Here is a 23,147-nt window from a genome sequence, read left to right on the forward strand (position 1 = left end):
TTGATTATGAAAATATATAGATCACTAGGAGTCATATGTTGTTTCAGAACAATACTAGAATGATTTCAAATAAAAGTTGTATCATTGTTAAAGATATATTACTCTCACTCAGATTTGTAAGATGTAATTTTATTAACTCCCTTTGTCTTTAATCTCACTGATCACTGATAAGAATTTGAAAGCCACTTCTCTCCATAATATGGTAAGTCTTTTTCAATTAAATCGCTTATACCAGTGTATGTAGCCGCTTCTTAAACACATTGATGCAATTTATCAGATTTGAGATTTTGGGACTGCATCCATCAGAATATCATAACCAAGTATGAATTCCCCAAATATCCCCTCTCCTTCGACATTCAATCCTCTACGTACAAGTCTTCTCATTTTAAGGACATATCTATCCACAAATGAAACATTACACTCCTTCCAAAACACAATTAATTTTCTTTTGCTAATCACAATTTTTGAGAAATAGTTGCTATCATTTGGAAATATTAATTACTCTTTTTCTTTAATCAATGTTGTCATATATGTGAACAAACTGCCGCCTTGACATGAATTGCACCCTTGTTTTAATTGCTATATTTTTCTTAAACATTGATCACTGCCTCTTGATGATAATCAACTGACATTTTGGTAATAAGATTACTTTTACTTTGTTGTTTATGCTTGTATGATCACTGTCATACATTAATATCATCCTCTTTTCGGGGACGATGTAATTATATTTATTTGTTTATATACTATAATGCTGTCTACAATACATAGATGACCAAGAATTGATTATGATTGGAGCATTCCTTATGTTCGTTAGTCATCATCACTTCATGAATATTGGTCACAGATTGTGAACCAAGTTGCCATTCTTGGTAAAATCAATGATAATTGTTCTTGTCTAAAAGCATGTAAGTGTTGCCATTATATATATATATATATATATATATATATATATATATATATATATATATATATATATATATATATATATATATATATATATATATATATATTATTGTTTAAAAATTATTATTAATAATATTACTATTATCATTAATATTTCTCAAATATTAATAATTATTAATAATATTATTTATTCATTTATAATTTAAAATTATTAAATATAATAATAATAATATTATATTTGGATGATGGCAAAAAAAATTGATGTTGGAAGAAACACCCAAAATAAATACTGAGGTGGTTGGATGCTTATTGCCGTTGCCTTACAAATTGATCAGGGCAAAGCAACCTTAGGAGAATTGCGTAGAAGAATTTTTAAAGAACACTTGCTAGATTAAATGGCTATTGTTTTTCATAACATCAATGCTAATCTTAGTATCCCTAGGACAAGGTATTATTGGGTAAGGGGATATCCTATTCCAGTATACTTGAATCTCATTATAGAGAATTATTGCATTTTTTAGGCCAAAGTCCCCACAATTACAAGAAATCTGGACTTTCTTATGAGGATCATGCATGTTAGAAGATGAAGATGTAATAGAGGAGACAGACTCTTCTACAGTCAATAGGACATCTTCTATAGCAAAAGGAAAGGACATTAACATTTAGGCATTGGGTATTCTTCTTTGTTCCCTTTATATTTAGTCTTGATATGATAGCTTAGGTAGATATTATCTTTTTTAGGAATACATTTTGGCAATACATTATATCTAGGACCAGACATAGCATCAAGATAGATAGATAGATGCTTATTAATGTATATACTAAGAAAGTTTTAAGGTAATTAGCTTATGGGCTTAGTGTATATGGTATAGATCTTAGCATATATAGGTTATGCTATTATTGGAGATTTAACATATATCTCAAGTTACAAGGATATGGATAATCTTTAAGGACTTATATTTTAATCTTTATCTTTTGCTTACTAAATGTTGGGCTCTAATTGTTTAATTAGGTTCATTTTCTGATACTATTGGTTCTGTCATTTCTTCTTGTTATCTTCTTTATGGGGTTTGGTTTGCTTGATGATGTCTCTCTGCCTTAAAATTTCTATTAGCTTTGCTGTCATTTTGGGGTTTGTCTTTATTGTGTTGCTTCATGGTTGCTGCTCCATATATTCCAATATGGCTACACACACACATGCATTGACACATATATTTATTTGTTTTATGATCTCTTGTATTTTATATTCTTTATTCTTACGATGTTCTGGTTTATTTGATATTTCCCTATATGTCTTATGATTTTCTATGACCCCTTTAGATTAACAGTAAGTTCTTGTATAGAAACCATATTACCATGTTTTAAATTTATTAATGGGATGTCTAAGATAGTTTCAAGGTTTGATATACTAATAACCTACCCAAATGTTGGAAGGTCGCCATTATAGGATTTGATAGGAATAACAGAGAAAGAGTAAGGCTTTGTGGAATCTTAATGAGCCATGAAGGATTTCTTTGTTCACCCACTTCCTCTTCCCAGAAGAAGGTTAGAGGGATCACTATTGTGGATGTATGAGAAAATGTTTGTGAAAGGGGTAATGAAGCATCTTTCCTCTTGTATATAGAAGGAAATGTAATAACACAGCAAAGTTGTAAATCAACAAAGAATATGTAAAGTAACTGGTATAATTTTGTACTTGAGATTCAAGTCTCCTCATTCATTTCCCGTACACATAAATGGGATTTTGTAAATTAGCAAACATATAACTTTTTATTTTGTGGGGCAAGACCGAAGCTTTTATCCATCCGAATCCTTCCTATTGATGCCCCTAGCAAGCTGAGTTGTAAGTTAGGTTTTAAAAATTAATGAAAATGACTTTGACCTATTACTTATTAAAAAAAGTCATATCATTATTTCAAATATATTATTATATTTATATACGATTGTATTTATTCACAATGTCCTTATGATTATATTATAGTTTATATATAGTTAATTAGTATTATAATAATTTACTATATTATTATTATATATTTTAGGATTATATATATCGAATCTGCTTTTATATTCATTAAAAAATTATTATAACTATTTTATCTCTTTTATCCTTTTATCTTTAATGTTACAACTTACAATCATAGTTGGAAAACTCTCACTCAACAAAAGATCGCCAAGCCCCAAAAAAGCTTGGGGAAAAACTCGAGAACCCAAAAAATAGCTTAAATATAATTAAAAATACATTTTATTGAAAAATGCAATAAGAAGATGCATGTAATGAGTACATTAAAGAGAACAAAAAAGAAACAAGAAGAATTTAGAGATATATAAATGCATAGAGGGTACAAAATTGCATTCTCCTGTGGAATGCTAATGGCGGGAAGCAAAATAGTAAATAGTTTCTGCCAAACTAGAAGTAGATACAACATTACAATCACATCTTCCTCTTCCCAACTCTGCTAGCATAAAAGTGAGAGGGTCTAGTCCTATAAGAGGAACCTTACATTGGGCGTGACTATGAAGTCTAAGGTTGCGCCTCCTCACTCGATATCCCTACTGACTCACTCTCCATCCTAGATGTATCTCATCCTGCCTGTGGCATTGGTAATGACTCCCCATTTGACTCCTTGTCATCCTCCTCAATGTCATCCAATGTGAAATCCAACCCAACCCCCTCCTCCATGCCTTGCCTCTCCATTTTAGTGTTGTCATCCTATGAAAACAATGGACCTGATTCTCGATCCACCTAATCATAATAAGGATCTATATCATCTAAGTCAAGTGGACCAAGTACCATACACTATGCCTTTTTCATGTGCAACATAAGATTATATTGCACATAAACAAGGTCATTGAGGCATTTTTGGATGGACTCAAATAAGCTCCAATTGCGCTCACAATGGGATGTGCTACAAGGCTGGCACAAGATTCTGAAATTTTTTTTCTTTAGATTGGGGGTATTGCCACCCCAAATTTGTCACCAGGCATCTACAAAATAAAATATTAATACGTTATACATCAATAAAAAAAGAGAAATCATAACTTATCAAATTGTAAATGTTTTAAAGTTTCAACTTTTACGATTTACCTAGGGTTTGAGTGCCTCTTGCTCTCTTTGCTAGCTAGGAAGAGAACCAATTACCCTTTGATTACACATAGATTTATTGTTTGGTCACAACAAGGTCTCTCTACACAACATCGGATATCATCCTTTCAATGCATACAAAGAGGCCCTCCATGACCTCTCCATTAGGATCTAAAAAGGAATCATCATGACTAAAACAAATAGAAAGTGAAATCAAGTCTTAGTACACAACCTAATAAAACAAAGTAAAATGAAGCCTTAGTAAAACTTGAAGAAGAATCATAGTACCTAAAACGGGGGTTGAGGAAGTAGCCTACTGCATGAATGAGTTGGTGGAGCATATTGTTAACCTCCTATCAATTATTTCCCAAATGGGACCAAGTTTGAGCATGTCCACATCATAGAAATTTCTAACAAACTCTTTGACTCTATCCATGGCCTCATAAAGACATCCCATTGGGGATTGTTGCCCATCAACTAATCACAAGACTCTAACCAGTGGATCAGACATCTACAATTGAAATTTGAAAAATACAAATTAGTTTACAAAAAAATTATTTAATGAAGCTACTAACATAGTAAGTTACAAATTAATAATTAGACTTGAATCAACTTTCAAGAACAATTTAAAAATTAATGTTTTGAAATTTAAAGTTACCTTCACAATCTTAGTAGCCTTGTCCAAAAAGCTTTGGTCAAAGACCATGCATGCCATAGCCTCTCCTTCAATCTTCTTTGAGTAAGGTGCTGCAACCCAATCATGACACAAACATTTGTTTCAAAGGCACTATTGTGTTGATAATACTTTGCAACGTCAAGAAAACCGTTGCAACCTTGTGACAATGGGTCTCACCAAATCTTTGTCTTTAGTGAACTTTCTCAACAAATTTATAATCCATGGGTGATTATAGACAAATTTGGTGACTTGCCTTGCACCTTCCACAACTGGAGTCAACCAATCAAGTTTTCTCATGTCCTCCAAAAGAACGTCAAGGACGTGTTGCACAAGGTGACCCAAAAAGAGTGGGGTGCCTCTCTTGGAGGATTCTACCTAGCATATTAGTAAAAAATCAATAATTAGTTGCCAACTTTCCAAATTTTACATCAAAGCTAAATTGAATATTACCATAGAATCAGATTCATTGTTCATATGCAACATAAAAAATTAAAAGATATCTATTGCATTATCGTGATAATTCGCACCAAATTCTCTAGTCCCACCTTCATGACAACATTCTTCAACATCGATGCCAATGTGTGCATTTTTCACCTTATTGGAGGCATTAACAGATTTTCAAAAGACTACATCTTTGCAAGCAACCAAAAACTTAATAATGGTTCTATTCCTCCCATCTAGCTACCCATCAAAGAGAATGGTGCAGCCATATTTCTTCCACTCTTTTTCTTGTTCTTCGACCATTGCTCTTGCCCATCAATCCCATTGTCAAGAAACCTACAAAATTAAAGTGAAATAAAGTCTTAGTACACAATTTTGATTTATTAAATAGGGAATAACAAATTAACAATTAAAATATAAAAATGAACTCAGGTGGATTTCGATTATTTACTAACTTTCCACTCAAATCCTTGCAAGAAGGGGTCTTGTACCGCTTTCTTGAAACTGTCAGCATGGTCACCAAATTCAACAAATAGGGACTATCAACCACATTTATTGAGATATTGTTAAAGAACAAAAAATTTGCACAAGCAATATCAGTTTTCTCGTACACCTCCATGTTCCATCAAGTGGACTCTAATGATGGTTGTGCTCCAAGTGTGTTCCTAGGAAAAAAATAGTTGCCTATCCTTGATGCTGATACTGATGAAGAACTAGGTGCTCTAGCAGAGTGAGTGGAAGCGGTAAAAGTGACACTATGTTTGTGGATCGACAGGGCACAGAAGAGCCCACTATCTTCTCAAGTGTTGTTGTTGCTTCTTCAACATCGATAGTGGTGCCTTGAGTTTCAGCTATGGCTTCCCTCATAGCTGACCATCCCCTCTCCCTATTCAATTTTTTCTCTTCACCAGCTACAAGTAGGGCATTAACAAACTTTTTTATTTCTTCGGTTGCTTTTTCAAAAGGATTAGAATCATGTCTCCTTATGCCTGCAAGGTGGTATTTGAGATGGTTTATGCCTCCAAAAAAATACTTTCTCACATTGAATGCGCATATCACCTTCCCAGGCTCACTTGGAGCTTCATAGGCATACATCCATGTCTTATCTCTTACATTTTTGGGCCGGGTGCCTATAATCTAGATGGGCATGTTGTTAGTGGCCACACTTCCTTTGAACTTGCCATGCTTATTTAATGCTTAACTACTGTCCTGCACATAGAAATTTAAAACACAAATTAATTTTTTTTTTTTAAATAATAAACAAAGTTAGAATTTAGAAATAGAATCTATGTAAATTAGTTTGATCAGTTTTAGACATCAATCAAAGTTAAATATTAACTACACAAACTGTAGGGTTTGCTTTTTAACAAAAAACTACATATTCTTCAAACAACAATAGATTCAAATTTTTTTGTCAAACATAGTGTTGAAATCCCTTCAAATGATTCAAAATCATTTCTAACTACTTAAGAATGAATTTCAATTCATTTACACACAACAAAAAAACAATAGAACATTTTTTTAAAGTATCTAAAAAAACTTAGCAAACCTACCTAGGAATGAGATTTTTCTTCCAACACCAATTAAAATCTGCTTGAAATCCACTCAAATCTGCTTTCAATCAGCTAACAAGGGCTTGGAAGCCTTTTTTTCTCCTCCACTCAAACCTCAAATCATTGCAAAACAAACTGGTAAAATAAAATTGACGTTTTGGCCCTTTAAACGTTGGAAAGCGGACGTGGACGAGTTGCTTTTCAAAAACTCAGCAATTACTCGACGCGTTTTTCTTGGGCCAAGGCATGAGTTTTTCCATGAAATGCCTAGTAAGTCTTCCAAATATGGTTGCAGTTAGGGTTTGGGGGGCATAAGAGTCCTTCCCTCCCAAAATTACTTGTCCTCAAGCAATGACCATTTATACAAAACTTTTAAAGTAAAGCCAACATATACAGTATAAACTTGGATGTAAGAAGACAAGGTGTGCATGGAGTATACATTTTAATGCATAAAATCACAAAGCATACATAAAGTAAACACATGAATGCATCAAGAAAAAGAGCATATGTAAAGTAGACATATGAATGCATAAAGACATGAAGCATACACCATGTATACATGTAGATGCATTAAGACACAAAACATGCATGAAGTATTCAATACACGCATTGTTAGATTCCTTGATTAAACCCTACAAATTACAATTTGCAATAAGCCGGGTTAGAAAAATGATTTACAAAAATTGTCTCACAACTATGCTCATACCCTACGACAAGAAAACAATTGTTAGCCATACAATTTTCAAAATGTGAGTATGTTATTATCGTTCATGAATGCACTAGTTCATAGATAATGAGTTATGATAAGGTCATCCTAGCCAATCCTAACTTAGATGAACCCCTTTGACATAGTTGTGAGGATTAGAGTTAGAAATAAAACTTACAAGTGTTTCTTTGTTAAGCCTTTAAATACATTATTGTATGTATATGTGTGTGTCTATATATATATATATAGCTTATGGTAGAAAAGAACAACATCTATATAGGTGAGCACATCTTAGGGTTGGCCAAGGAGACCTCACTAAGCCGAGGGGCAAAACCTTGGTCCTTTGTCCAATGGCTTCTCCCAAGGTGTCTTCAAAGGGTGCTTGTCATCCCAAATCATGTCTCCCTCTTAGGTATTTCTATTTAGGTTAGGACATCTTAGGGTTGGTCAAGGAGACCTCATTAAGCCCAAGGGAAGAACCCTAGTGCTTTGTCCAATGACTTCCTGTGAAGAGTTTTTAGTGGGTGCTTATCGTCCCTAACCATGCCAACCTCTTAAATATTTTTTCATCACAATGGAATGTCAAGGAGATGTAGTGGGGTTCCTCAGCTCGTATAGCCTAAGTGCAAAGGGAAACTCGTCCCTCCTGACTTCACTTAGGGATCAACCTTATACCCTCTTACCTACTCTCTCTCCCTCCCTCCAACTACGATGGGGTAAAATAATTATTAGATTTTTATCATCAAAAAAGAATGTTTGGAAGATGTGGTAGGGTCCTCAGCTCGTATAGCCTTAAGTCCAAAGGGAATCTCGTACCTCTTGACTTCACTTAGGGATCAGCCTTATACCCTCTTACCTACTGTCCTCCGTCCAACTATGATGGGGCTAATTTATTATTAGATTTTCTCATCCCAAAAGAACATTAGGGAGACATAGTGGTTTCCTTAGCTCATATAGCCTAAGTCCAAAGGAAACTTGTCCCTCTTGGCTTCACTTAGAACTCAGCTTTTTACCCTCTTATGTACTCTTCCTCCTTCCAACTATGATGAGGTGTATACATCATTCCTACAACTATTTCAAGTGATATGTAATGTCCCCCTTTTTCTAAATGGCATTTTTTTGAGGATTAGCCTATTTCTTAACCATCATAGGCCAATGGAGTTGTTTAGGGGGTCCAATTGGGAAGTTGGAAGCCAATTCCCAGTCCAGAGGTCAGGAATGTAAAGCATGCCAGGTGTGAGCCTCTTTGCCATAATGAACTCAGTTTCCCTGCAGACTAGCAGGAAACTGCTCTAATACCACTATAGGATCCTTGGTGGCTTGCTCAAGAACTATGTTGAGGAATTTTGTTTTAGAAGTTTTTGCAATTTCTTTTTTGGTTTTTGAATGTATGTGTTTTTGTTTTTATTTTCAGAATATATAGGAAAACTTGAAATAACAAATATTAATATTGAGAAACAATTATGGCTTGCTAGTATTTCAAATTTCAATTGCAATTATGTAGCTTTGCAATTATTGCAAAAATGTACCTATAAGAAAAGCAAATGAGCTACCTGTTAGTACTTGGCATTGGAAAAGTTTGCAGCAAAGATAGATGTGGTTCCATGCCAAAATTGGGTAGATGGCAGCCACTATGGAAAACACAACTAGTACCAGGTAGAACACTGCCCTCCAACCTCTAACACAGTCCAATAAGGAGTGAACACAAACCCTAGAATACTGATTGCAGCTGCTTGAAATCCCACACCACTTCAGTCAGGAAATTGTAGCTCATAAGCACACCCAACAGTAGTGTCAAGATCAAAGGTATAGGCAGAATGTTACAAGCCCAAACTCATTCATTCATTCACAAGTGAATCACATCAGAATTATTGATTGTCTGGTATACAACAGCACCAACAATCGAGAACAAATGCTCAGAAAATCAGAACACAATTCACTGGTAGAATGACCAGCTCAAAGAGCAATCCAGATGGAGAAAATTCAGACTTCTCCAAATTCCCAATGCTGAAACCCTTAGAGATCTCACCAAATTCATAAAATGGAAATAACAAGTGGATAGTCGATTTGCAAGAAGGAAGCCTTTTTATAATTAAAAATGAACTGTGGCTTCTTCCATACACCAAATGCCACTAAGCTTCATTGTTACACTTTTAATTAAAGAAACTTCAGCTTGACACCATCAAATTAGAATAATGAAATAATGAAGTTATTCATTAAACTAGGCTTAAGCTAGGCTTAACCAATAACTTGCAATATGAAACTCATTAATTCATCCAGTCAATCACTAAAGGAGCCAAGTCACCAAGTGCCTCAACTGCATGGTCAAAAATAGAAACTGTGCCAGAACTGACTTAATATAAATAAAGAGTCACTCAACTAAGACCCTCAAAACACAGTGTTAGCTCAAGAGGGTTGTGATGATGAACTGACATTGCCAAGCTACTGGAACCTGTTAAATTGGGGCATTACATTCTCATCATTTACAAGTTGCATTTGACCCTCTAAGTGTCATTTTTGGTCGTCATTGCATGTGGAAATCTCTTCAATCATTTTCCAGGTTTGAATGGTTCAATCTTCTTGCTAGATTTGTGCATTTTATTTCTCCATTATCAACACTTGTCAAGCAACTCATCTCGACTCAAATGGGCATTGATTTCACGAGATTTGAGTCAAGATTCATGGTCTATATAACTCCATTCTTACATTCCTTTTCTAAATCCAAAAAATCTCTTGGATTTGATTCAGATTTTGCACAAGATTTGAAGAAGACTTCTCTTACTCTTTGCAAAAGGAGGTAAGTTTTCTTTTGCTTAATTTAGGGTCTTTCATGTATATATTTTTGTTCTTGTTCATAAATGCGAATCCTTTATTTCATTTTCAGATTTGCATGATTCTATTTTGTGATGATCCTTTTACTCCCATCTACAATTCTCCAAGTTGTACATACAAGAGCTTCATCTCACTTGCATATGTAGCTGGGATTAGAAACCTCATTCTAAGATTACGAAATATTGTCCCATTATGCAAATGCAAGCTAAAAAGCGCACTTTTCAAGTGTTTTGCATGCACTTTTCCACTTTTTACTAAGGCTGCAAATGGACATAAAAATCCCATTTGTGAGCTTTAAGTGCTTGCAAGTTAACTTGTAATGGGACATAACAATCCCACTAATGAGTAAATAACCTTCCCATTTGTATATATAAACATATGCCCCTCATTTCCTTTCTCTAAGCTTGTTATCCACTCATATGTAGTGTCTCTTTAAAATCTCATTTTTTTATTTTTCCCTCATTTGAAGAGCTGGTTTTGCCTAAAATCCTTCACCCTTTGTTTCTCAAAGGCCTTCCACTTATATCCTATACATCTATTATTCCAGATCTGCAAAGTTCGAGCTTGAAAGACCATGTTATGGCTTTTTTTGGTGACAATAGAACATAAACATACAAAGAAAAGGAAGAAAGATGGAATGACTGCAAGCATAGAATGTTTCCAAGACAGAGATGGAAAGAAACAAATGTTGTTTTAAAGAAACAACCACCATTATAATGTAGAACACTCAAAGATGCAAGTTCCCGTTCCAAATCAAGATGCTTCCACCAAACCTGAGCACATCAAGCATATACTTAAAGTATCCTAGTAGTAGCACAAAGACCAACAAAGGACGATGTAATAGATGTCATGTCTTGCCAAGCACATAGAATATTTTCATCATGTATTTGTAATTTGTATCTAACAAATTACATGTTATGTAAAAAAAGAAAATTTAATTGCATGTGATAGTATCACGTGCAAAGTTGTTTCATGTAAACATGTTGCAAGTGCTTTAAGCGTTGTAGCATTGAATAAGTCAAAGTTAGTTAGAAGTATGTTACAGATTAAGTCAAGGTGGTTAATAGTTTTCTCCTTCTTTTTCCATTTTTCCCTCCACTCTTTTCCTACATAAAGGAGGGAGCTCATTGTAAATAATCATTTTTTGGCAATGCAAGAAAACTTTTCCAGTTTGTATGTGTACTCTAAGACTTTGTGCTTGGATGTAAATCAGATTACTTTCAATAAGAGAGGCAGATTGTTTTGAGACTTCGTGCCAATTCAAACTATTATGTGACGACATTTCCTTGAGTTGATTGTGAGTTTTAATGCTTTGTTCAAGAGGGACTTGAATTCAATTGTGCAGTGAGCTGTGTATTGCATTTAGAAACAATTTTGAACTTTGAAGTGTTTGTGCTGAAGGACAAATTCTAATAGTTTGTAGTGGCTACAATTACTTAGAACTGAAGACTCTGGGCTTTAGTTGTAGGTATTTTTGTTATGTCTAAAAGTCCAGTAAGAGACTTTGTGCCTTATCGATTATTTTGCTTAAATCCTAATTTGAGATAATCGAAGGAGACTTTGGGTTCTTGTACTTATTCAACAAAATATAATAAGTAAGCTTCTTCCCTTGGTATTGTTCTTAGTTATGTCAATTCCAAGGTCATTGATTTTATTGTAGCAATAAGACAATTTTTGTTAAGTCAAAAAGTTGTACCTTTATGCAAATCATTCCTGAAAAAGAGTAATTGATTAAGAAAACCACCCTTTTTGCAACTTCAGTTAAGTTCCTATTGAAGTCACCTACGGTAAGAAGGGAGCTTCCCCAATTGTTGATAGGAGAGAAATCTCCTGAGATGTTGCCTAAAGTCACAATTTTGTAAGTTGTGGACATAGTAACTTTTATAAATTTTCGCCAACAAAATCTGAAGGTGGTTTTCTTTCCATGTTAGAAACATTCCTAATATTGTTAATATCTTCATCATTGTGTGACTTCAAACTAACATTTTCATTCACTTGAAAGAGTGAGTTGTCGTATTTCAATTTCAATCAAAATTTATGGATGAGCTAAAATGTATCTTTGCTTTTAAACTCAATCTTCATTTTTTCCATCTTTATTTCATCAAACTCCACTAGGCAATGTTTTGAATCCTCATCAATCCTTTTGTTATCACCTAGTGTCATGAAGGGTGATGTTCCTTCTAGATGTCTTATTTCATTATCTTCTTTACAATAATTTGGGGTTCCAAGACATGTAAATGTTGCTTTATTAATTTTGACCATCTCTTGCAATTTTCCTACTTTTATTATCAATTTCCATTGCTTAACATTGTCAAGATAATGGGGCAAAACATACAAGATATCTGATGAACTAGAGGCCTCCCTCACCATTTATTTTAAGCATGGTTACTAAGTTCCTTTTAGGGGGTGAGAGAAAAAATTATTCCCAATGGATTCAACCACACGTGTATGGTTTTTGGACTCAACTTTTAATTTGAAATCTCTTGTATATGATCCTTGAGATGATGTGAGGTCATCCTCCCTATTCTTATGGAGCCATTTTTTTAACTTATTTGTGGTACATGATGAACAAGTATTGTTATGTCGCCTTGTCTGGCTAGTGAATTTTGTTGTGTCGTTAGCCTATTTTGCCTTGGTCTCATGGGCTAACCGGGTTTTCTCTGGGATTTGATCAAGTTTTGACAAAAGTAGCTTTAGTTACCAACCAATCGAGGTTGTTTCAGTAGGGTTTCCAAAAATTTACTATTTTTAGTAAGTCGTGAGGCTCAACATTCGTGGTATTTCAGTGCTTAACTTGGAGCATCTCATTGAGATCTTTTCGTTGAGCCATCACACATGCTTATCCGAGTCTATCTGACTGGTGATTTTAGTGACTATAGATTTGGATGGTATATTAATAAAGTGACTTTAAAATAAGCTTATATTATTAATGTCACTATATTATATATGAGCAATTTATTTTCTTAAGTGGGAAAATAATTATTTTTAAAAGGAAATAAAGAAATAGAGAAAGGAAGGTGAAGAGTCACAAGGTTGGGCTAAAAAGAGGAAAGATGGCTCATTTGTTGCACACTCGGTTTTATTATTTTGGATCTCAGTTTTCTCTCTTGGAGAGTTTTGAAAGCTTTAACTTTCAGCAGGTGAGAGGATGGAAACCCTCGAGCTTGGGACAGTGGATGGAAACCCATTGTTGGTTGGAGACATCGAGCAGGTGTTTCACGTAGTGCTTTAGATTCATATTTCTAATATCCAATCTTGTTGTAACTTCTGTGACTACAATTGGATTATGTGGTTGCTTTGCTGAAGAAATTCAATGCAATATTATTTCTGAAATTTTATTTCTGCTGGAAATTAATTACAATATCAATTCTGAATGTTAAGTTCATCTGGTTATTTTGTGGTGTTTGGCCAGTTAAATTTTAACTGCATTGCATGAGATTAATTATTTAGAATTTCTGAGATTTCATTGAGAGATTTTGGGCAAATATCTGGTTAGGGATATTACAGTAATATCATAGCACTGTATCTTACCAGCCTGTGTGGTCTCAAGAATTCATAAAGAGAAAATTGCAGATTTAAGGTTTTCTACATATTTGATATTTCAATTAGAATCTTGAGAATAAATTTATCCTGAATATATCTAGTGAATGAAGGATTATTTTAATCGAAAAAGGGCAATTGTATTTGAAGATGCAGAATTAAAGATTGTCATGTCTAATAATCAGTGATATTTCTGGCTTAAGATATTTGTTCAGCGATATTCTACAATATAGTTAGAAAAGGTTTATTTTACATTCAATTCATTTAAGTTTAATATTTGACGAGTAATAAGTTAAGTTTTGTTATGCGTCTTTCATTGGGGATTGAGATTTTGATTAATTTTTGGGAGTTTTGAGAAAGATATATATTTGTAATGTATGGTGGGTCCGAACTCTTAATTTCTCAAGGTTTAAGCGCACAACCACAAATATTATTTCTACTTGTGAAATCAAGTTTATTTGTTATCGAGATTTCAAGGAACTAAAATGTAGCTTCTGTATTATATTCTGGAAATATTTGAGGCAAACATTTGCATTTTAATGGTATATGTGATATTTGCATAAGGCTTTAATTTATTTATTTAAATTGGCATTGGAACCATTATTCAAGGGGAACACATATTTTGTGATAAGATATAGTTGGGCAAGGAAACTATTTAAGTCTTGTGGTGCCTGTGTATTTTCTTCCTTCCCTATAAGGCGAGTCTCCTTATATGGAGATTGTGATACAATTTCAGAGGTATTCAAATGAGATGTCAAAGTGCCTTGTCGAGGAAGTTAATGCTTGAAGTTTTAAGTGTTGTGCGTTTGGAGAAAATGAGCAAAGTATTTGCCAAATTATAGTTGGTGGTTATATTAGTCATTACTACACATGAGAAAAATATTTTGAGCTTGCTGTAACAGAGATTTTGCAGGAACGGGATAATCAGAAGTAATTTTGGCATTAGACAAGACTCCCAAACTGTCGTTTCAAACCATCATTCGTTGAGACTCACTTTTTGGCAGTGAAATGGTAGCTCCTACAAATTTTTTGGGTGTCAAAAAATATCAGCGAACATTTCTATTAGTTTTCCTACCGAGCACAAATCTTGGAAGTAGAAAAAAGAAAGAATGACATCTAGCACAATACATTGGGAGTCAGAGATGGTCTTGTATGTGGTTATGGCATACATATTGCTTCATTGAGTAATGGTTCAAATTCATGGGTAGATGTTCTCATCACTTGCTGCATTATTAGCCTTCAAATTGGAACGAAAATAAATGCAAAAGACACATATGAATATTTGTTGTGGCCTCTAGTAGAACCTGTTCACTTGGCGACATATGTGAGACTATGTCAAAGATCTGAATGTAGAAATCCCAATGAAGTGAAGGAAAATTGTTTACCTTGTGAAAGTCTATCATCTCTCCTAATCAATCTTCCATCGACCCACAATACTTGTAGATGCACTTTGTAACTAAAAACTTGAAATCTAATGTACTCTATGGATGCCTGCTTCTAGTATGCTATGATAACATTTTCTATGTGAAGAGGGATTGAACACAATATCTTTGTTGTGTGGACATAAGGTGTTGGGTTGTTGTCTAGTATTCATGCTATGAAGCTTGGGTTGTACTGGGATTTTCATGTTTGTTGAGCAATGGGTCCTTGTTAGCAATGAGACTTAAATCTTTGTGTTAGAAATACATACATACCCATTCAGTATGTTGGCAGAGTAAAGGCTTTGACATCAAGATTGTCAAGAATTCATAGCGCTGCCCCTATGAAGACTGCTTATGTCAGCAAATGGCTGGGTGCAAGAAGCTAAAATATCACTAAGGTGTCATTATGGGTGGTTGGGTCCATTAATAAGCCTATGTTGTGACATAGTCTAGGTTCCATCACTTTCATCATTGTATTCAGCTAAGTTAAATTGTGACTGCAAAGATTATATATTGGCTATGAATTTTATTGGTCTGTTATGAGTTCTAGTGCATGTGAATGGGGAATACTGTGAGTTCTTTTGGTTTGGATGTTAATAACTCTGATTTTATATCGATATCTTTGTTGGGTGTGTTGTTTACCATTCTGTTCATATTCTTTAAAGATTGCAATATAAATATTGGTAATTTCATATTGAAATTGCTAGAGGAAATAAAGTTGAATCCAAATTTAATCATTTGGCTACAAATGTTCGGATCAGCCCCCTTGACACTTCAAAATAGTTTGAGAAAAATTGCAGTCAAGCCTTAATTTTGGTTATTTGTCTGGTAAATATATACTATTGTTAATACATTGGTGGAGTCATAGGCATCATTGTTTTTCAATACATTAGAACTGCAGAATCTTTTCAGTCATATAGGGGATTTCAGTATCAAAATTGTTCGAGATATTACAATGGGAAAAATACATGGCCTGGAAAAAGTCAAAAAAGATCTTGTTAAGTTACAATGACAATTAGCCTGAAATTCACAACCTGATGAAAGAATAGAGATACTTGACATGTATGATGAGTATAATAAACTTCCTCCACAAGTTCAAAAAGATTTACCCTTCATATATTACATGGGTTTTCATCCAAAGCTATAGAACACGAATAATGTGGTCAAGAAACAATGCCAAGAGATAACTTATGCACTTTTAGCACAAGGCGCTTGCAAAGGGTTGCATGAGGAGTTTCCAGCAGTCAATAGTTAGTCTACAAGTGAGCCAAATCTCAAAAAAAAATTTGGAAGGCAATGAAGGAAAATGTACTACACAAGTTATTGGTGGTCTTGAAAAAGAAGAGCAACCAACTTCACCCATCTCATGATCATGTGAGAGATATTAAATATGGAACATGTTTATGGATAAATAGTATGGAGGTAGAGGTCCCTAGTTGGGATGCCTGCACTAGTGCTCTTGATGGGCACGTTGATAACACATTGGAGAAGATTGTCCAATCAGCCTATGATGATGACTCTGCATCTTTTGTAATCGTTGATGCTTATTTTAATCCAGACTTAATGGTTTCTACATATGGTATGGATTCTTCTTGTGACAGATTTGTTTTAGAACATAGTGTTGTTTCTAATTCCTATACACAGTTGGGTATGAAAGATGACATCATTACATTGATATGTGTGATGAAACGCATACTGTCAGATGTATCTGATTTCTCTAATACACTGACTAGTTCGCATATTTTGAAAAATCAGATGAAGGTATGTGAAGATAAAATGTTGCAGCTTTATTGCATTTTGATAACATAAATGAGATGGTTGAAAGCATTTTTGGATGGAACAATTAGAAAGAAGGAAAAAAGGACTCAAAGAGTTCTCACATCTGCAAGTGGTTAAGGGATGAAAACAATGAAATCAGATTACTTACATCTTCTTTTAGATTATGATCGTCTTCTCACTCTCATAGAGATCTATTCTAGAGCATTAAGGAAAAAGAAGCGGACACCCTAACTTGCAAGCTCTTGAATACTAAGGACACCTTAGAGGCTGCCTTAGTGGCATTTCATGACGCAGAAAATCAGATCATTGAGCTTAACTAGAAATTAAGTTTGGTATGCTCTGCTTTAGATCAACATTCAAATGTGAGAGTTGAGGAGGCTGTTAGTGATGATAGAACGAGAGTTGATCTGGATGAGCATGATTCATCCATATTTAGTACACAGATTTTACTTAGTGATGAGACTTTGACTGAGGTTGGAGTTATCTCTCTCGACTATATAGTGAGGAGTGCTCATCATTTTCCTTTTGATCCCCATGTGGAGGACTTGATGAGGCATAGGTGTGGATTGGCTCAGAGATTGTATTGTCCATTGTGGAATGAAGGTCACCATCTTCAAAAGATGGGACTAGAGGTTGTAAGTATCCAACTGAGGTGATTACGTGAGATTACTTGTAGGGACACCAGTCAGTTTTCCATCTGACTGATATGTATCCGAGAGGTTGGTTACTAATATATCATAGAGAAATCTTGCCAATACAGGTTTTTAGGGTGATTATGGTATCAATTGCTTCAAGAAGAATCACTTGCAAAGTCAACACATCTATAGGAGTCTAGCAATGATGGGATAGAGTTGTCGAGTTGCATATACCTTCAATGAGTTGTATCTACCCATTGTTGATGGCTGTAAGAGCAGTTTGCTTTGGGACTCGACTATTGATAGAGCTACTACTATACCTTGGGTGGGTTCCACTCATGGGCTTCACTTATGGCATGGTGAAGATGAGAACGTAGTTGAGCGGCAAGAGTCTAATGATCTTATTAGGCCTGCTTTGATTCTGATGGATTCCTCTAGTGGGTGGGATTTGGATAGTTGGGGTGATTTACGACCTTGCATAGTTGAGGGAGGTGAGACAAGTTGGCTTTTCAAGTTTGCCTCTTCTAAGATGTTTACTCCTATGACACCTATTGCTGGATTACTCCAATATTTCCAACATGGTGAAATGGTGATTGTGTCAATTTTGCAAGTAGTATCATCTTCGTTCGCACAAATATAGGTGGAGCATTCACATGGGTGGTTACAGATCAAAGAATTGGGAGGAGTGATTTGTTGCATTCCTTTCTAGATGAAGGTTGGTGTACAATTGAGCTCCCCTCACCTCTTGATATTAGAGGTGTATGTAGTTACAACTAGAGTGAGGCACTTAGTTGAATAGAGATAATTTTCTTTTATGATAGCAATGCATGGTTGATTGCCCTAATTGAGTATGCACCTAAGATGTCTAGGAGCATTCAGTTGATTAGTGTTTTGGTTCATGTTGAGTTACTTCAAGACTCTAGGGTTGGAGATTTTTGCACTAGTATAGCACAACAGATGGGTACAACATCAACTATGAGGCAGATCTAGGATCCACGCATTTCATTTCAACGTACAGATGCAGATTGCTTGGGGGCAAGCAACCTTTGGAAAGGGACGGTTGTCATGTCCTCTTTTCTAGGCCAGTGAATTTTGTTGTGCCAATAGCCCAGTTTTCCTTGATCTTGTGGCCTAGCTAGGTTTTCTTTGGGATCTAATCAAGTTTAGGCCTACATAGTTCCAGCTGTTCCAATGGGGTTTCTAGACACTTACTATTTTTAGTAAATCAACAGGCTCAACATTAGTGGTATTTCAATGCTTAACTTGGAGTGTCTTGTCGAGAGCTTTCCATCAAGCCATCATATATGGTTATCTGAGTCCGTTTGATCGGTGATTTTAATGACTAAAGATTTGGATGGTATAGTGACTTTAAAGCATAAACTTATATTATTAATGCCACTTTATTATATATGAGCATTTTTTTCTCTTAGCTGGAAAAGAGTATTATTTTAAAAGGAAATAAAGAAACAAAGAAAGGAAGATGAAGAGTCAACAAGTTGGGCTTAAAAGAGGAAAGAGGGCTCATTTGCCGTGGACTTGGTTTTATTATTTTGGATCTCATTTTTCTCTCTTAGAGAGTTCCGAAAGCTTCAACTTTCAATAGCTGAGAGGACATAAACCCTCAAGCTTAGGATAGTGGACGGAAACCAGTTGTCAATTGGAGACATCGCATAGGTGTTTCACATTCATATTTCCAATATCCAATCTTGTTGTGACTTCTATGACTACGATTGGATTATGTGGTTGTTTTGCTGAAGAAATTAAATGCAATATTATTTCTAAAAATTTATTTCTGTTGGAGATCAATTACAATATCAATTCTAAGACTTCAGTTTATCTGGTTATTTTATGGGGTTTTTCTGGTCAAATCTGAACTGCATTTTCATTGAGAGATTTTGGGCAAATATCCAGTTAGGGATATCACAATGGCTTCCATTTTTGTCCTTTGAATTAATTGGAAACATGTGCCAATTTTTTGTACCAATGGTCCAACTGTAGTTTTGTTGATTCGTTAAAGTAAGGAATGTCGTACTTCCCAATTTTTTGTTTTAACTCTGAATACTCTTCTTTATTTTCTTTCTAGGTTAAGTGTTTCATTCTTAATTCTGGATATTCTCTTAATGACAACTTTGGAATCCAATGTTAATCCAATCTTGTCTGATTTGTTCTTGAAATTATATGAATGTTGGTTATTTTCCATCAAGTTGCTTTGTTTGGGCAGAGAAGGTAGGAATTCTAGGTATTTAGTTAGAAGGGGTAGATTTTCTCTTTGGGCTACTATTTTGTGAATGCCTATCTTGTCCATTCAAGGTTCCTTTGTAGGACTCTGTGTGTTAAGACACAGATTAATTGAGCCAACCTATTTCAAGTTTCCTTTTGTTCAGCCAAGAACTGATCCATCTATTTGTTGATTTCTCCTTGCTGACCCATTTATTTGTCTCTGGAACTCTATCCTCTTTTCTCCTACTGGGGTTTCGAGTTCTTTCTTGCTCATTATTTTCACAAGGTGATAGGAACAATGACTCTCATGCTAATTGTGAAGTTCACCTTTTGGGCAACTCAGTGTGCTGGGACAATTACCTAAACCTGATTTTTTACTAAAATGAAATGACTGCAATGACAGCCGAGTATAAGATGTACACAAAATATCAACTGCTATTCCTGATCTAAATGTACAAATATATGTGATTGATATTGAATTGTTGGCAATATCCAAGATAAAACAATGAAGTATAATTTGAATTATATTTCAATTGTACTTAGTGCAATGATTCTTGCTAGATCAAGAATGGAAATACAAACATGCAATGAAGATGTAAGGGTATTGCTTATAGAAATACAAATTACTTTTTTTGAGAACTGATCCATCTATTTGTTGATGTCTCCTTGCTGACCCATTTATTTGTCTCTGGAACTCTATCCTCTTTTTCTCCTACTGAGGTTTCAAGTTCTTTCTTGATCATTATTTTCACAAGGTGATAGGAACAATGACTCTCATGCTAATTGCAAAGTCCCCCTTTTGGGAAACTCAGTGTACTGGGACAATTACCTAAACCTGATATTTTACTAAAATGAAATGACTGCAATGACAGCTGAGTATAAGATGTACACAAAATATCAACTGCTATTCCTGATCTAAATGTACAAATATATGTGACTGATATTGAATTGTTGGCAATATCCAAGATAAAATTATGAAGTATAATTTGAATTATATTTCTATTGCACTTAGTGCAATGATTCTTGCTAGATCAAGTATGGAAATACAAACATGCAATGAAGATGTAAGGGTATTGCTTATAGAAATATAAATTACTTTTTTTGATTTAGCTATTATTACATTCAAAAATATAAGTTATCATTATTTCTTATAGAAATATAGATGTTGTTTCAAATGAAATCCTTCAAATCCATGCAATCAATTCTTATTGCTTATGACAATAATTGTTGTTTCTAATATGCTAACATGCTCATGCAATTCTGGAAATGCTACTGCGTTTGATATAATCAGATGATGTTTGTTGTAACACACCACCAATGGACCCAAGAGGACAACATGAAACTACTAAGAATATGGCAAAAATAAAATTTAAAGTTTAACTAACATCTAACACTAACAAACGCTAAAACATGCATGTTAAAACATTGCAATAACACCTCTAGGTTCCCTGACATTGCTAATCAGCAATGCATAAGAAAATAATCAATTTAAACAATAAGAGGAAACACTAGACTAATAATACTACATCCATTTATTAGACATAATTCCATATGCGACAAATCTATTACATAATGATGATAATCAAATATCTAATCAAGCAGCTATTCAAATTCTAAATACTACATCTCAATGATTGTCAATACATATGTATAAAATGTTCACAATTATTTAGAAGAGTATATGTTTTCAATCCCAAAATCCATCTTATATTATATGACGCAAATTATAATAATGATCATCATTGAAGAGTTGGTATGAAGCTGCAAAGTCCATCTAAAAGCCACGAACCAACAACGAAGCTTGATGGAAATATATTTTCCACTCACCATGTGGAACCCTGAGACCCACTCCCCCAAGCTGGGAGATAATAGCAGGCCCCACACCACACAATAAAACACAACAAATCACATCACAAGAAAGCACAAGAAAACAAAACATGGCATAACATATACCCAAAGAATACATGACATATCACAAAGATACACATGAGATACCACAAGACAACAAACTATATCCAAAGTGAACCATAAGGCTGATTGAGGGAATCCAAAGACACAAGCCAAAGTGTAATCACATAGCTCCACTTCTGAGTTGTCCTGGAAGTCTCCTTGGACACTAGCCCCCAAGTGGGATCCATGTGGAATTGACAATCTTTTGTGAGGTCAAGGATTCCCAATTTGCCGATTAGCGCCACATAGGCCATTGGGCCTTCTACAACCCATCTATGGTCTGCACAAGATCACTCATGACAATGGGTGAAGAAACTTAAATATCTTGATTAATGTGTGACCCATCCTACTTTAATTTTAATTATGCTTTCACATGAATAATGCTCTATAATGGGTTACCTTGGATTGACCATTTTGGGCCTTGACCCCCATTCCAAGCCTCTCCCAGCCATGCTCCTAGAAAATCCTCCCCTATGCTCCAAATTGAAATCCAAATAACAACAAATAAAATCCTCAAGGTTCATCAAGTCCAAGAACCCACAAAGCCAAGTTTAGAGCGTAGAATCTCAAGGTCATCAATGGGATCCACAAAGACCATCATAAGGAAGAGAACATCAAAATAAATACCATATACTCATCATAATGAGAATCTCATAGGAAATCTTCTAGTTTCCAAAACGTAAAAATAGTCCAAATACAACTCATGCACATGCCCTCCTTTGGATCCATTCCATCAAATTTAAAATAAGGCTCCATAATGCAATAAACTCCACCAAATAGCATATTATATCAAGCAAACCGCACGTGTTATCAAATCGGCATTTAAACAGATTCCAACAATAAAATAATAAGAAAGAGAATCTAGGCCCTCATTTGACCTCAAGTACACAATTAGGCCCCAAGCAATCATAACATAATTAAGCTGAATTATTTCATAAAAGAGATCAATAGTCAAAAAACATTGACATCCAAGCAACAAGACTGAAATAACAATCTCATTACCGATCCTGAGCCTTTGGTATCAAATTAAAAAAACACAAAATCAACACCCCCAATACATATTCACCAGTACATCAACACTTAAAAATTAGTCATTCAAGAGTGATTTCATTTTTAAAACAAGAGCATAGCAAACGTCTAAATAACACCATGAGTAAATCTACCTAATCTTCTAAGTCAACTTGATATCAGCATAACATGCAAAATAAACACCAAGCATAACACAGATGCATCATAAACATAAACATGTCTACCACATAATGTAATATCAATATCTTCATTAGCAATATGAACATATCATCACACATTAAGTATAATCCAATTAGTATAATCATAAACACTTGACAAAAATTGAGTCATTAGAAACGTATCACACATAATTTGTATTACAGATAAGAAAGCATATTCTC

General features: G+C 34.5%; 1 protein-coding gene across 5 annotated transcripts in view; it reads right to left on the reverse strand.

Annotated features, from left to right (window-relative positions):
* Window positions 1-23,147, reverse strand: part of LOC149529270 (pentatricopeptide repeat-containing protein At5g67570, chloroplastic-like) — a 280,374-nt gene that overhangs the window by 17,336 nt on the left and 239,891 nt on the right. Inside the window, exons 9-10 of one of the 5 annotated variants that reach the window (XR_016358611.1) lie at window positions 22,138-22,209; window positions 21,469-22,018 (exon numbers count right to left, since the gene is read on the reverse strand). The exons of 3 other annotated variants lie outside the window; for them this stretch is intronic. Coding sequence is in view for 1 of the 2 variants with exons in the window: in XM_089809456.1 (XP_089665582.1) it covers window positions 5,430-5,438 (9 nt within the window). In the remaining variant the exon portion in view is untranslated. Of the gene's footprint in view, window positions 1-5,330; window positions 5,439-21,468; window positions 22,019-22,137; window positions 22,210-23,147 lie in introns of those variants that run through there. One more of the 5 variants, XM_089809456.1, reaches the window with a different exon arrangement.

Source organism: Cupressus sempervirens, chromosome 11 (genome assembly GCF_028749045.1).
Source record: "Cupressus sempervirens isolate cs-2001-9-10 chromosome 11, ASM2874904v1, whole genome shotgun sequence".
NCBI lineage: Eukaryota > Viridiplantae > Streptophyta > Pinopsida > Cupressales > Cupressaceae > Cupressus > Cupressus sempervirens.